This window comes from Indicator indicator, chromosome 6, assembly GCF_027791375.1.
Source record: "Indicator indicator isolate 239-I01 chromosome 6, UM_Iind_1.1, whole genome shotgun sequence".
Lineage (NCBI taxonomy): Eukaryota > Metazoa > Chordata > Aves > Piciformes > Indicatoridae > Indicator > Indicator indicator.
In genome coordinates this window covers 32,845,056-32,862,400 of record NC_072015.1, presented here as the reverse complement: position 1 = coordinate 32,862,400, position 17,345 = coordinate 32,845,056, and the positions used below count along the sequence as shown (strand labels likewise).

At 36.0% G+C, this 17,345-nt stretch overlaps 1 protein-coding gene across 1 annotated transcript in view; it reads right to left on the bottom strand.

Moving 5' to 3' along the window:
• Positions 1-17,345, bottom strand: part of ZNF236 (zinc finger protein 236) — a 64,901-nt gene that overhangs the window by 44,909 nt on the left and 2,647 nt on the right. Inside the window, exons 3-7 of the mRNA XM_054381781.1 lie at positions 12,592-12,770; positions 11,607-11,731; positions 7,805-7,977; positions 5,272-5,418; positions 3,504-3,575 (exon numbers count right to left, since the gene is read on the bottom strand). Of these exons, the coding sequence (XP_054237756.1) occupies positions 3,504-3,575; positions 5,272-5,418; positions 7,805-7,977; positions 11,607-11,731; positions 12,592-12,770 (696 nt within the window). The remainder of the gene's footprint in view (positions 1-3,503; positions 3,576-5,271; positions 5,419-7,804; positions 7,978-11,606; positions 11,732-12,591; positions 12,771-17,345) is intronic.

Here is a 17,345-nt window from a genome sequence, read left to right as displayed (position 1 = left end):
TCAATTTAGAAGAAACTCTTTATACTCTAAAAATTTATATCCACATGGAGCTGTGTCAAAATGCTAAAAAAACCTTTAAGTATAAAACTCAAATTTCTTCGATAATTCTATCTTAGGCTACCCTAGTAACAAATATGAAGAAATTGCTAAAAAGACTTGGTATTTCTTTTTTTAAAATCAGAAATAAAAACTCCTCCTGTTCTCCTTCTTTTATGAGCTTCTTTTGATCGTAACAAATAGACTCCCTAAGTATGTCATTACTGAAACAACTGCTTTCAAGCATATATTTTACTGCAGAAAAGAGAAATATGTATTTATATAATGGCTATCCCCACAATTCTGTTTCTTAAACCATACTGGATATTTGCCTGCGGTATTAATGTCTGTTTTCTAAAAATAATGACTTGCAGGCATATACAGATGGAAATACACATATAAAACACTATTTTCTTTCAGATCATTTTCAACAAAGAATAATCCTAGGTTTCACATAACATTTCTTCCAATCTCACAACTCCCCTGACACATTACACTGCACAGTTAAAATGAGACTGTCACTGTATTTGAAGATGGTTACAAAGAAATATGTTATGAAAAATTAGCTTGACTTGTAATATCCCACAAATTTGATGAAGTATTCTTACTGCCACCCCATCAGGTGACATAAAATAAACCCTTCTTTCATTTCTCTTGCATGCATGCAAAAACAGCACTTACTATTGTGCTGATATAACCATTACTTTATCTTTCTTCACCTCACCAATGGAAAGACCAGATGGAAAGGCTCACTTTCTTGAAATTCCAATTTAGCAAAAGTGCTATAAACATTTCAATATGTATTTTATAAAATAAACCATGCTATATGCCATTTTCACTGCAACAAACAGAAACTGAAGCAGTGTTTTGCCAAAGTGTAACAGCTCTTTATGGAGATCAATCATTTTCTTGCACCATAATGTAACGAAGCTCTTTAGCAGGGTGGGAAGCCTACACTAAAAAGTCTGTAAAATTCTCCCAGGCTTTAGCAAAACAAAAGAAAATAAATTATTAATGACAATTATTTACCATCATCTTTGAGGTGGAAATTACAGTACTACCTGTATTTAGCTAGCATATACAGTCTCAAGGAGGTTATCTTTTTTGCAAAGTAATATGTATATACACATGCAAAAAACCTTTGTTACCATTATGATTACGGTATCTTGTTCATTAGAAAAAGTTTCAGAGGTAGCTGTGTAGGTCTTACTTCAATACTCCATTTTAAAAATACCATAGACAATGAAATGTTTTACTCCTACTTCATAATTCCACATTTTTTTCATTTAGAATAGCGGACCCTATCTGATCTGCTGTGTAACTCAGACCATGTGACTGCTCTGAGTGAATTACTCCTTCAAGTTAAGCGCAGAACAGAAATTATAGAAGTTCTTTAAATCAAGTGATTTATCATGGTAACTTCTCGTTTGGCTATCCAACTTCAACAGGTTGCCCCAACAATAAATTATCCACACTACTTCAAAATGTGAATTTAGAATAAAATTGTAGAGTTATAGAACTGTTTAGACTGGAAAAGACCTTTAAGATCATCAAGTCCAACCAACAACCTAACACTACCAAGACTGCTGCTAAACCATGTCACTATGCACCGTGTCTACATGTCTTTTAAGTATCTCCAGAGACTATGATTCAATTGCTTTCCTGGGAAGCCTGTTCCAATGCTTGACAACTCTTTCAGTAAAAAAATTTTTCCTAATGTCCAACCTAAACATCCCCTGGCACAACTTGAGGCTTTCTGTCTTACCCTGACACTTGCTACTTGGGAGAACAGATCAACACGCACCTTGCTACAACCTCCTTTCACGCAGTTGTAGAGCTAGTTGTACAGCTGTGTGTAGCTTCAACCTTCAAAACTTCTCTTTATTAAAGAGATTACAGATTTTTTTATTTTCTTCAAAACAGACCAAGTATTCCTTAAATGTTTTATCTGATTGGCAAAACAGATAACATACCCTGTATTTCACCATAAGGGTGATAAGGCACTGGAAGAGGTTGCCAAAAGCAGTGGTGGAAACCCTATCCCTGGAATTTTTTAAGGCCAGGCTGGATGTGGCTCTGGGAAACCTGATCTAGTCAAAAGTGTCCCTGCCAATGGCAGGGGGGATTGGAACTAGATGATCCTTGAAGTACCTTCCAACCCTGACAATTCTATGATCTCTTCCATAATAAAGCACATTAAAATCATACTTTAAGAATTCTGATGGCTCTGATTCTTCCCATATCTTTGAATACAGTTCATGAATAGTAAACACTATAAACTGACAAAGCAAAGATTCCCAGAAATAGAGAGGACATATGTGCCTTTAATATCTATGCCAAGTTTTTTCTCTAAATAAAAATCCCAAAACCAATCTTTTCAGGCAAAGAAAACTTAACTTGTAGCTGATACAGAAATTGTTACGTCTTTCATCCCTATTTACAAAAGGAATTAAAAATCCTTGAAGACCCCCATGCTGTGAATATGACCTGCTTTTCCTGTCCTTCTACAGGTGATTTTATTTCTTAGCCATATAAGAATATATACTGCTTGGTGCACCCATCTAACTAAGAAATCCAGATCAGTCTGTATCAATGATTTGTCCTCTTCAAAAATTACATCAGTTTTTGTATCATCTTGATCTATGATGGTTTTATATTTTCTTCCAGACCACTAAGATAAAACATTAAGTAGTGTAGGGTCAAGAATTCATTTCCAAGGGAGTCCATCAGAAACACAGCAATTCCCTGCACACCTCTTTCACCAGTAAAAATAGAAGGCATCCTATCAAGAGGAAGGAGAATTCAGGTTTGTGCTCTAACTGCTAAACTAGATAGTCTCCTCTTTGCTTGGTTTCCTATAAACACCATACGTAAGCTGAAGCTGACTCTGCAAAGATTCACCCAAACTTCTTGGTAGCTCAGCAATTACTAAGTCTTTCTCTGGAGAACAGGTTTGAAGATGTTAAGAATAAGGATGGAACTGGATCAGTTCTCTCACTTAGAGAACCTTCCCCAGATCCACAAGTTCCTCCTGAGCCCTGTGGTTCTACTGCAGCTTCAATTCCAACCAACTCCACCAACATGAACACAGCTCCATCCATCTCTACCCTAACCATGATATCCCTGTGAAGCCAAGCCAGAGGAGCAGGAAAATCCAGTATTTTTAAGAGTCCTTACTTACCTCTGGTCTTTTTATACAAGAGACTATTTGCCTCCAATTTGAAGAACTAATGAATAGAAATACATGCCAAATCACGAGTGTATAACAAATGAGGGCATATAATCCATTCAAGACCTGTTTCATTCCTAAATCAGATCAAGAAGCTTGCCTTTAAATGTTAGCTGAACATCTTATCAGAGCATCATGGCATATAATTTTTCACCAGACAAATAAAAGCTTACAAAATTCTGTACTTTCTCCCTCTTTTAATCTTGACCCAAAAATATGACAAAAACTCTACACTTACATTCTTCCATTTGTTATCGATAGGTTGCAAAAGATTAGCAGGGGATGTTGTTAAAGGCTGGGTAACAGTGTCCTACAAAGAAATGGACATAATTTAAGCCTTTGGACAAAAAAAAGCAAAACAGAGTTAACATCACATAGAAAAGCAGCACAGTTTGTTTTCCCACAGCACAGAGAGATACAAAAGTACACAGAATCACTATTGTTGCTTTGTAGTTTATATACAACTAATAAACACAACTTACAGAAACCAATACCTTAGCTATATGCAGTGATGCAGCAACAGGCAAGTAACTGCCTTACAGTAAGAATGTTTTACAAGAGGTAGTCATCTATCACACAAGAATAGATTCTTTGCTAGCACAGCAACTTCAGAAGCCTTCAGCTTTTGGAATGTCTATTTATTCAAGGCAATCATTGTTCTTCTCCAGATACACAAGGGATGACAGAGACTAATTGCAAACTTCAGAGCACAATTGTTACAATGGAGATTTGCCGTTACAGCTCTGCAAGTTTTGAGCAGAATGAAGAAGTCATTTCTAAGAATACTAGTGTTAATCTGAGAATGTAGCATCTTTCTGTATCAATTAAAAAAATCAGTTATTAAGTATCTGCAGTTTCAAATACAAACTAAAAAATAATACTCTCTTAATACACAACTGACATGTCAGTTTTTATTTTTGTTCCTCCTAGATAAACTTCTTGGAATCTTTATTTAGAAAGAAGTTGTTTTTCTCCTGTTCTGCTCATATCACTGTATGGAGATATTCTTTACTTTTCCCACATTTTATGCAAGCAGAGAATTATGCATGAAGCAAAGATAACAACAACACACTGCTGTAATAGCAATAAGCAATGTAAATGCAAAATACTTAAGCAAACAAAAAAAAGAACTCAAGAAAAAAAGAGCTGGCTAGGGAAAGCACACAAATAGAAGAAAGGAATTATTTTCTATACTTCTTTCAAGGTCAGGCTTGTGAAAGAAGAAATATATAGCAAAGAAGTAAAGGTTATTACATACTTGCAAACAAATAGGACACAATAGTCCTCCACACAAAAAAAATCTTTTATGAAATGCAAAAACCTTTACTAGACACTTGTTTACAACAAGATACAGCTGAATAATCAAGTATAGAAGCTGAAAATTATGCAAAACAATGGAATAAAGGTAGAAAAGGGAGTTCTATTAAAAAAAAACCAAAAGCAAACACTAAGATATATTAAATATACACTAGGTCAAAAATAGTCTTAAGAAACTAGAAGCATTTTCTAAATTTTAGCTCTTTTTTGTATCATGGTAACAAAAGAAAATTCAGTGCTTCCAATAAAGCTAAGATTTTTCCTTTATGATCTGTCAAAAGAGAAAGCTAATAGTTAAAACAAGTTATCAGAAATACACAGAAGAATCCACTACGTGTTTGTATGAACTAGACCTAATAGAAACAACGTGTGAAAATTTTTATACTATCTGGGGAGGCAACCTTGCCTTCCCACACACTCTGCAAGCACCAGAATTATATTTGACTTTGTTGTAGTATTTCACTGTATTTTCAAGCAAACTCTCACATTGTAAATCCTTTCTTGCATGTACTTCGCTAATTTACATTCTGCCAATTTTTAACCATGAAAATCAATTCCAGAAATGACGGAAGACTTTAAAAAGGCAAAATACAGGTTAGAAGTGAACTGTCTGAAGAATATCTGGAATTAAGATATAGATCTAATTAAATTCTGAAAGGCATTTTCACAATTTATGTTGCAGAGCTTACCGGTGTAACATGAGATACTTCTGTTGAAGAAGTCACAGCATTCTGTGGACCACCCATGTGCATCTTGCTGATATGTGTATTTAAACTACCCAAGCTTTTGAAGACACAGCTACATTCTGTACAGTTATATGTAGGGCCATTCTTCACCTTCAGTAAAAGAAAAAAAAATAAATTAAGGCCATTTCTTCTATATCTACCATATATTATGTTTTTCATTATTTATCCACATAATATACTGTGGGTTTATGAGAATTAAAATAGTTTCTTTTCCCAAGTTACTGATATCCAGTTACGGAATCAGTCTGGTATCTCTTGAATACCAAGTCAACTATAATCTAGATGCATGATTATTATTTCCTATTACCACTTCTCAACATTGGGAAGTACCTGAGAACAAAACAAAAGGCATCTGGTAAACGAAGCTTCAGACTTTCCCTCCTTACAATCTGCTACACTTACACACTTTGAAACAAACCTGAGAAAGCAACTTTATCAGTTAGGATGTGCCTGAAGATGCAACTTTGTACATAATACAAACAGAAGTTTGAAACAGGAAGAGAAAAAATGTAGATAGTTTATCTTGGTATTTTGGCTATCTTCTGTCCACTTCTGTAAAAGTATCTTTTATAAATTTTGAGAAAAAATAAAATCAATTTTTCAAGTCAAAGTAGAATGAAGGCAAGACAGATTACCCTAAAGGCCATAGGGACTGCATGGGAAAAAAACCCAAACCAAACCAACCAACCAAAAAAAAAAAAAAAAAAAAAAAAAAACCAACACAAAAAAAACCCAAACAACAGAAATTACCCTGATATAGTCAAGGGTAGGAAAGTTTAATACATAGTTTGACCCTAATTTGAACACACATGATGAGAAAGTGATCAGCAGCAACTTGTTTGGAACTTTCAGGCCAAGGGGTTGAGGTATTTGCAGATTGTAACTCCTCCTCAATTTATTACAGAGCAGTAAGATCCAGTGCAATGCTTTCAATATGTAGGGAACAGCAAAGTCTTCAGAAAAAAACACGCTGGAGTGCTTGCAATATAGCATGGAACTTTGTATTTTCTAACATTAGCTTAAGATGGTTACAAAACCTTCAGAGGGAGCTATCAACTAATAGAATACTGGTACAACTAAACAGTGATACATAAAGTGAGAATCAACCTGTTTCATTATCACCTGTAATGTTATTTTGTGGCTGTCTTGAAATAAAATGAAGAATTAATACAGTGCTGCATGCTGTCATGAAGAAAACACAACAACAGCAAGCAAGAAAACTTAAAAAAAAAAAAATCAACAAATGATCCAAAGCAGGAGATAAAATGTAGGCTCAGGATCGTGAAACAATAGAAGTCACGATCAAGATAGCATTTATTTATAAGTTCCTTATTCCACAACTAACTAACTTACTTTTTCCCCCCATCTTCCATAGAAACAGAGTAACATAGAAAAATGTGAAAAAAAATCTTTTTGGTTTGATCCCAAACAATCTGGTAATATTTTTAAAAAATCAATGTAAATTGTGAAATTAGTGTTGGTGCACTTTTTTATGTTAGAAATGCTATCACATATAACGAGCTGAGAATATTGAGGAAGACTAGTCACACAGTCATAAGAAATGTTAACATATTATTTTAATACAAATAAGCATAATTCAAAACACTAAGACAGATCCTGAAAGTAATAAACATACTAAAATAATCCTTAGTAAAAAAATCCAATAAATATTATTACTGCAACACAAAACGGAAAAACAAGGAAGGAAATCTGAGAGTTAGGGCAGTGAGAGCAGAGATGATATTCTTCTTGCTGAGAAAAAAAAAAAAAAAAAAGCTGCCTCTATCACTTCGTATCTTCCAAATCTGAAATAGGTCTCCTATGGGTATTTCCAAGCACAAATCACGAAAGTCAGCAAGGAACAAAGTTGCATAGACAATATCACTTAGAGTATATTGCATTATCATAACTGTACCTTTTGAATTTTAAAAATTTTCTGTCACAAAGAAGAGGAAAAAAAATCAGCATAAAGACACCCATGCTATTTTATTTTGTAATTTTCTCGCACCTGTAACTGAAAAGCCTCTGAAAAAGGCTGTAAGATATATAGTTCAAAGACAAATTGCAAGCTCTGTGATGGAGTTAGTGATTTGCTGTTTGGCCTTGAAATTTTTCACCATTTTCTGCTTTGCTGCTTTTCGCTTACTTTCATCTGTTTCCAGCCCTTGTTTTCCCAAGACTGACATAGGCACATTTTTATATACCTAAACGCACTAATGAGTTATTAATCTATCAATGTACTATAAAGACAATGGTAAATGAAGGTTTTTCTACTTATCCTAAGTATATGTTTATTCAGATTAAGCTATTTTAGGAAAGCCTGCAGGTAAAACCAACAAACTAGAATCTATACTACTGCAGTACGTCTACACTGGCTACAGAAAGCACCAGAAAGCATGAATAGCAAACAGGACAATTCAAATACTGAAATAAGCAGCATATTAGCGCCAACCACTTTATGAATAATTGTATTTACCTCTGAATGAACTCTCTGTATGTGTGATTGAAGATTGCCTTTCTGAGAAAAGGCTGCAGGACAAAAGGCACAAGCATGGGGTTTTTCACCGGTATGCTTGATCATATGGGTCTGCAATGCCCCCTTCTGGTTAAAGGCTTTTCCACATTCACTGCATTTGAAAGGTCTTTCACCTGAAAGGAAAAAGCAGGAGGATGCCGGGTAAGGGGCTTTAAATAAACATTCTCAGTTTCTTGTATCTAAACGGAGAACTGATTCATCTGAAATAAAATCTTGCATATAAATATCTGTACATACACACACCTAAACATACGTTATTAGGTGTTTTGACAATGAAATTGTTTACCTTGACCACCAATCTCCGCATCTACTCTGATGAAAACGTATCGAATCGAAAAGTTCTGTGACCTAGTTGATGATTATCAGTTGAAATGGGTAAAATCACAGAATCATTTTGGTTGGAAGAGACCTTTCAGATCAAGTCCAACCATTAACTTAGCACTACCAGGAAACCTGTATGAAAGAGTTATTTGGAATAGGTTCCCTCAACTTGTGGTCTCAAAGATCTCAGAAATCCCAAAGCAAAATCACTGGGGGGAAAGAAAAAAGGGAAAAAGAAAACCAAAATCAAAACCTGTGAAATGTTTAGACCTGCATGGAAACAAACAAGGAAGCAAAGGGTGGAATGGACAGTAAAAACATCATAGAGTCATTCAAGTTGGAAAGATCATAAAGATCATTGAATCCAATTGTTAACCCAACACTGCCAAATGACTACTAAGCACCACATCTACGTATTTTTTAAATGCCTCCAGGCATGGCAACTCCACCACTTCCTTGTGCAGTCTGCCACAATTCTTCACAGCCTTTTTCAGTGAAAAAAAATTCTCCTAATATCCAATCTAAGACTCCCCTGGCACAACTTGAGGCCATTTCCTCTTTTCATATCACTTGTTACTTGGGAGAGGAGAACAACCCCACCTCACTACAGCCTCCTTTCAGGCAGTTGGAGAGTTCAGGAAGTTCTACCTTGAACATCCTTTTCTCCAGGCCAAGCAACTTTAGTTCCCTCAGACACCTCTCATAAGGCTTGTGCTCCATTGCCCTTTGTTGGACACGCTCTAAATAACTAACAGTCAACATTGTAACCCTTTATTTAGTCTAAATGCCAAAAGTCTTAATAGCCACACTTGCAGAGGCTGACCTATGGTTCCTGCTCCCCAATAAACATTGAAGGCTATTTTCCTTATTTACACCTATTGAAAATGTGCAATCAAATAATGTTTTTATTATGAGATATTGTACAGACCAGCTCAGAAAATAATTTTTAAATCATGAATGTTCATATTACCACTGAACATTAAAGAAAAAGTAAACAATATTGCTAGAGGAACACTCTGTCACTATTCCCTGAGTTTGGTGTTCTCAATGCTGTGGATACTTGCAATGATTTGTACATTAACAAATCAAGCATGAAAAACTCTCCAGAAATTTTAAGTGACAAAACATAACAGAACTTCATAAACATATTATCAAGCTACGTATTTTAAACACACAGATACTTAGAACAAAACTCAGCTTCTTACAACCATGTCTTAACCAATTATCCAAAATCTTGACTGTGAACTCTATTAGTCTTTTTCTTTTCATGAAGTAGCTTACCTATGGCAACTCCAGGATCTTGAAAGCATTTAACACTTTGCCTTTGCACGTTTCTATAGCAAAACACACTCCATACAAACATGCTATGCAAAATGCTATGAACATGCTGTGCATTATGTCTGCTACACCAGAAAGTACTTGTATATGCTAAATACTATGCACATTAGTTTTCATGAATATTTTACATTACTTCTAATGAAATAACTGTAATTACATCTACTTTAAAATTATTCATTCTTAATTAAATTAACATTGGAATAAAAGCAGCTATTTTCTGAATTACAGCTCAGCATCAACTCTGCAGGAATGTGAATTTTCTGTTCTCCTGCTTGTGGTTTTCAAAGATGCTTTAAGGTCTGTATGTTTTCACAGAATCACAGAACATTAGGGGCTGGAAGGGACCTTGAAAGATCATCCAGTCAAACCCTCCTGCCAGAGCAGGATCACCTACACCAGATCACACAGGAACGCATCCAGGTGGGCCTTGAATATCTCCAGAGAAGGAGATTTCACAACCCAGAAGGAGACTCCACAATCTAATCTATATTTCTTTAATATAAATTAGAATACAGAACATTTATTCAGATCTTCTTGAAATACAGTAATGTAATTCATAGTGGTCTTTGATAGGCAAAAGGCTTCCACTAATACCTGCTGGTGGACACACAGAAGTCCTGTTTCAGGTTAATTTTGTCTATTTAAGTAAACTCAAATATAAATATAAATACAAAAACATTATTTCTAGTGTGGAAATGTAGAATTTCTGTATTTCTCAAATATAACTTAATAAAATACAGATTTGGGAGAGGTGATAAGATGTTAATTATTTAGTTATTAATATGGGAATTACAATCCCTGAGACCTTTTTCCCCCAAAGGGTGTGCTTAAAATTAATAGCTATGAACAGATAGAGTACTGCAATTAAGACATGAATGTAATAGTGTACACATAGCACAGATAGGCTTTTTTAACAGTTAAAGACTGAGGTGTTATAAATTCTTTAAAGCAGAGTTCTTTCCTACATATTACACACTACCTCAAGCAATGGAATGCCAGAGAGATTGTCTGCAGATTTAAAGTACAGATTTAAATGCATGAAGTACATTATCGCGTACATAGCTACTTGGAACTTGACCTATTCTCACATGCAGATTTGGATTATATTTTCTGTCTCTGGCTTCCAAGTAGACAAATGTCTTTTCACTCTTCGAAAGAGCTCTAAATGCTCCTGAACTTTTTGAAGCTTTAGGAAACTGTTCTCAATCAACTATAATATTGTTTCTCTAATTCCAGCTACAGTAAGCTGAAATAATACATTGCATAGATAAAAAACTCTTAAATGATTAAGTCAATTTTCAATTACTTTTTTGGATATTACTTTGAGGCAACTTTTCAAGCAGGTACAAGGGTGACCTCTTGTGTTATTGAGGACTATTCTTACAGTTCCCTGTACACTGAAACTTTTGTATTATTTTATACTTAGCATTTTTCAGTTATTTTAATTAAGGGTTAAACGCACGTATTTATTACAGTAATTTTGCAAAAACAATCTGTTATTCATTCTGCAAAACTGAAGAGTCATCTGCTCTTCAAATATCAAAAATACATTCTAGACTCACCACCTCCCAAGTTCACTTTGCATATCCTGAAAAAGGCAGTTACAGGAAGTACAGAAAAAAATATGGCAGTAACCTTAAATATATGAATCTACAAAAAAAAAAATAGCAAGGCCACTATGTTAGTAGCATTATTTATTCTTATTAGAATTTCTTCCCTATAGTACGTAAAGTCAGAATACTCCACTGTCTCTTATCTAAGCATTACTGTGTTAAGCCCCATTGAAAATTTAAGTACCAAAACTGATATTCTGTAACAAATTAGACCTGCGAAATACTTAAAAGCTTCCAGGTATGTATCATGAGAAACAGTTTAAAAGCTTCTTAAAAGTATAGGGTGTCCTAAGCAAAGAATTACATTGGTGGAACAGGTACCCCTGCTTGAATCAACAAGTAACATTATCTAGCCAGATGTATTAATACTATTTCAAGTCCCAATCAGGAGAAAACTATCTAGCCTTTCACAGATTAATTGATTTTTGTAAAACAAATACAAACTAAAATAATTACTGCCACAGACTTACCTGTGTGTATCCTAACATGTCTCGTTAACTGACTTGGCTTCTGGAACGTCTTTCCACAGTGAGGACAGGAATAGGTAAATCCGCTTCTGTCAATATTTCTGTTATAAGATCTGGTATTTGATAACCTGCCACTTAAAAAACAAACAAACAAACTTTAAATATTAAAGTCCCCTTAATTCTAATATTAAACATTGTTTTGAAGAAGCTGATTTTACCCCATCATTTTTTAACATACCGTGTAAATCTGATGACAATGTGTAATATCAGCTGAGACAGTTAAACTCTTTGAGGACACTAAAATATATATATAATAGTCTCTCAAAATCACAAGCATCATATTAGATTCACTCAATCCAATGGCTTCAAACTGGAAGAAGCCAGATTTAGATTAAACATTAGGAGGAAATTCTTCACCATGAGTGTGGTGAGCCACTGGAATGCGTAGTCCAGAGTTGTGGAAGCTCCAGCTCTGGAAAAGTTCAAAGCCAAACTGGATGGGGCCTTGAGCAATCTGATCTAGAAGGAGATGTCCCTGCCATGGCAGGGGGGTGGAACTAGATGATCTTTTAAGGTCTATTCCAATGCAAACCAAAAGCAAGAACAGCATTTATCACACCTGTTGTGTCCCTTTATTTTGTGCTTTTTCAGATTTACCAGAAACTCTCAGTTGAGGCGTACTTGCAAAGAATTATTAAAACGCACACTTCTGTATCAAAAACTTAACTTATGCTTACAAATATCTAGCAGTAGGAACCATGCTTTGTAGAAGTGCCTGAATATGAAAACAGAAAAAAAAAGCCTCCAAAAATATCCACCTACTTCAGCAAGGTTTTAAAAAACAATTCTTATTTCATAACAGCATACCAAAGAAGACAATCTGCAGAGATTGTGGTACTCTGCTGAATGGAAATGCTACCCTTACTTTCCCCAGCTATCACGGTAACAGTTACATCTGCTCATCTTCTTACAAACCCATGATTGTCACCTGATTTTATAGTGAGTTTTCATATGCTCCTTTAGCAGTGAGGAAGTCTCAAATTCCTTTTTGCATGACTTGCAGCTGTGGATCCTATTGCCTGTGAGCTCTTGACGATGTTCTTCCATGTGTATGGACAGCTGACTCTGTAAAGTAAACTCATCTCCACACTCTGAACAGATGAGATTCTGAAAGAGATAATAAGAGACTAATTTTTCAAAAGATTCCCAAGCAGTGGTACACATGCACAATCTTAGCTCAAGTAGATGAATGTATCCTTCTATGAACATCAACGGCTGGTAGCAAAGAGCAGTTAAAAGTATACAAGCAAAAATAGTTTGAATCCCCTAACATAAATCATGAACAATAATCACTGCAAGCTTATGGCAATATTTATATTAAGAAACTCCACTGAAACTGAATTCTGAAAAAGTTCATATGATAGCAGAAACAAGCAGTTCAGTACCATCATCACCTACCTACCTAGTTCAAGATACATACAGAAACATATCTCAGTGCCATTATGTTGTGGTCTACATAAACATTTGTTAAAAATAGTGCTTTCCAACCAAAACCACCTTAACTGTAGATTCAAAGATTTTACACTTTTATGGTTAAAATTATACAGATTGTCTCTTACTTATTAACAATAATCTCACCAGTTACCAGTTACTGACTTCAGCTACCTTCATAGAAAAGATAACAAATAAATACAAACACAATGTTTTTGACAGATATTACTTCAACCCATTAATTTTACAGCAGTGTTAAACACACCTCTTTCCAGTTGTATTCATATTCCGTGTCATTTGAAATGGAAATTATATTTGTAAAGTTTAATGCAAAAGCATTGTCATTTCTTTGAGATTCAGAGGAAGAATTAAAGTCAAACTAAAAGAGCTGCATTTTACTGACTTCCTTTCGCTTTTCAAAATCATTTTTACTTCTCAGTCTATCTTTATTTTACAAAATCTTAGCAGAATGTTAGTATTATAGGGCTGAAAATATTCACCATCTCTTTAGCATTACATCTGTTAAATGTTCCTTACTGATGCACCTAAGAAACTTCAGATAGTAAAAAAAAAAAAAAAAAAACCCAAAAACTGAGTCAAAAACTAATTGGATTATCACTGCAAATGGAAATGTTTTTTAACCTCCCTCCCTTATTTTCCCTCCTGGGGGGAAGGGGATGTTCATTTAAATAAAGATTGACAAGAATGTTTTAATCAGTTGGAAGAGAGAAAACAAAAGTCTATGTATTTTTATTCCTTACTGTAGAATATGCTGTAGGAAAGCAAGGATATGGTAAAATAGAAAAATCCAGTCCAACAGCCTCTCTCTGGAACAGGCAGTACCAGATTTTTTCCTTTGTCCCTCAAACAAACAAACAAAAAAATCCCCCACAGAGCAAGTAACTGCACATTGTTAACCTCACTATGGTTAAAAACCCTAGTCTAACAATAAAAAAGAGGCTCTTTGTACATTGCTAGATAATACTTCATATTCCCAAATTCTGAAATAATGATAAGCTTTACCCATCTAATTCCACTTGCTTTAACTATCTTTATCTTATCAGATGAACTATCTGAAGGAATACTCTGGAACTCACCATCCTCATCTGTTTACTATCAATGAGTTTTAAAATAGATTTTAATTTGCACTTTTTCAAAGACCATTGCTTCAAAATTATAACACAGGATAAATCTAATAAAGTGAACATAATTTTATGGAAAAAAAACCACAAAACCAAAAGCCACAACCAAAGAGTTTTTTTAATAACAGAATTTTCACTTTATATCCATCAAATACCAGATTTAACTTTTCCAACATACTAATTTTACCCTAAAGCCCAAGAAAACTTCATGCTCAATACAAAAGACGACATATTAGCAAGTTTTCCACAACAAACTATAAATTGTTAGTTTGTATTTAGTAGACTGGAGAGCAGCAAATGTAACAACCATCTACAAGAAAGCATAGGAGAATCCAGGAAACTATAGACCTGTCAGTCTGACCTTGGTATCAGGGAAGGTCATGGAACAAATCATCTCAAGCACCATTACACGACACACAGAGAACAACCAGAGGATCAGGCCCAGTCAGCATGAGTTTGTGAAGGGCAAGTCCTACCTGACCAACCTGATCTCCTTCTATGACAACATGACCCAACTGCTGGATGAGGGAAAGGCTGTGGATATTGTGTACATAGACTTTCAAAAAGCCTTTGACACTGTTCCCCACAGAATTCTCATGGACAAACTGGCTGCTCAGGGCTTGGGTGAGCACAGGCTCTGCTGGATAAAGCACTGGCTGGGCGAACAGGCCCAAAGAGTGGTGGTCAATGGAGTTAAATCCAACTGGGAGCCAGTCACAAGTGGTGTTCCTCAGGGCTCAGTGTTGGGACCATTTCTGTTTAACATCTTTATTGATGAACTTGATGAAGACATGGAGCGTGTCACCAGTAATTTTGCAGATGACACCAAGATAGGTGGGAGTGCTGATTTTCATGAGGGTAGGAAGGCTCTACAGAGGGACTTGGATAGATTGGATCAATGGGCCAATGTTAATGGGATGAGCTTCACCAAGGCCAAGTGCCAGGTCCTGCACTGGGATCACGACAACCCCAAGCAACATTACAGGCTCGGGGAAGTGTGGCTGGAAAGCTGTCTAGCAGAAAGGGACCTGGGGGTTCTAGGAGACAGGCAACTGACTGTGAGCAAGCAGTGTGTCCAGGTGGCCAAGAAAGCCAATGGCATCCTGGCCTGTATTAGCAATGCTGTGTCCAGCAGGACTAGAGAGGTGATTGTCCCCTTGTACTCAGCTCTGGTGAGGCCACACCTTGAGTATTGTGTTCAGTTTTGGGCACCTCAATACAAGAGAGATGTGGAGGTGCTGGAGCAAGTGCAGCCTGGACTGGAGAATAAATCTTAAGAGCAACAGAAGGAGCTGGGGCTGTTTAGTTTGGAAAAGAGGAGGCTGAGGGAAGACCTCATTGCTCTCTGCTGGTGCTGGTCTCTTCTCACAGGTAATTAGCAACAGAACAAGAGGGAATGGCCTCAAGCTATGACTGGGTAGGTTTTTAGACTGGACATTGGGAATAATTTTTTCACAGAATGCGTGATCAGTCATTGGAATGGGCTGCCCAGGGAGGTGGTTGAGTCACCAACCCTGGATGTGTTTAAAGGTTGTTTGGATGTGGTGAAATGGTTTGGGGAGTGAACTTCGTACACCAGGGTTATCAGTTGGACTTGGTGATCCTGAGGGTCTTTTCCAACCTGTTTCTATGTTCTAAATGTTATTAATCTCAAGTATTTCTCTACCTCATATTGGTGTCTAGGTATGCATAATCACCTCTGTATTAAGAAAACAGATGAACCTCTGCATAGAAATCTGCATGTGTAGAGATTAATTTTGTATTTTGGTTGTATTCTACTTTTATTATTTTGTGGTCTCTTGTTTGTAGTTTTAAACAGAGTAGTAGAATAACATCAAGACAATTCCAGTTATAATAGGATTAATTTCTCTTTAGGGCAAGATCTTATTCAGCATAATTCTGGAAGCAGTGATCTGAGTAGTGGCTTAAGGCTGACAGCACCAACCATGAACAGTCAGACTACAGGTGCTACATTAACTATAAGCAACGACCAGCTTCTTTCTCAGGGCACTTCACTAAATGCTTCAGGTAGGTTATAGTGATTTTCCTAATTAGAAGTAATATTTTGTTAAAATATCAGACCAGGTGACCAAATATGAAACAATAAACTTGCATATTACGATTCATTGTAATAGCATGGCTTTGTGTGTTTTCTCACTAATTTTAAATTGTTAGGCCAATTTAAATGAATTTTACTCCACACAGTACAGGAGTGGGGAGGTGATTATCCTCCTGTACTCAGCACTGGTGAAGCAACACTTTGAGTATCATTTTCAGTTTTGGGCACCTCAATACAAAAGAGAGAAAGGTGCTGGCATGAGTGCAGAGGACAATGATGGTGGTGAAGGGCCTGGAGAATAAATCTTATGAAGAGCAACTGAAGGAGCTGGGGCTGTTTAGTTTGAAGAAGAGGAGGCTAAGGGGAGACCTCATTGCTCTCTGTAACTACCTGAAAGGATGTGGTAGAGAGGTTGTTGCTGGCCTCTTCTCACAGGTAATTAGTGATAGAACAAGAGGGAACAGCCTCAAACTGCAACAGGGTAGGTTTACACTGGACATTAGGAAAAAAATTTCACAGAATGAGTAGTCAGACATTGGAACAGGTTGCCCAGAGAGGTGTTTACATGTTGTTTATATGTGGTGCTTGGGGACATGGGGTAGGGGTGAACCTTGTAGAGTAGGGTTAATGGTTGGACTTGATGATCCCAGGAGTCTTTTCCAACCTGAATGATCCTATGATTCAATATTCCTATTGACACACAGGGTCAAAAGCTAGCAGTAGATACCATTGTTGATTTCCACTGAGAAAGATTGGGCACATTTACACAAGGTTTGTTCTTTATGACTTCTTAAAAGAAAGCTACCTGAAAACCAGGAATTTCAAATGCCTTTATTTTCCCCCTTTACACCAGTTTATCATTCACAAATCACTACAGAACATGAGGAGAAAAGTTAAGTCTCTTGCATGCTAAATTTCTCTAGCCCAGAAAATGTCTTCTGGAACCTTTCACAGGATCAGTCAATCCCAAAAATTGGCATTTCAGCATAGACAGTCTCTCCCCAGTCTAATTGGAGATCTCAAGAAGTTAATCACACCAGCTTATTTTTA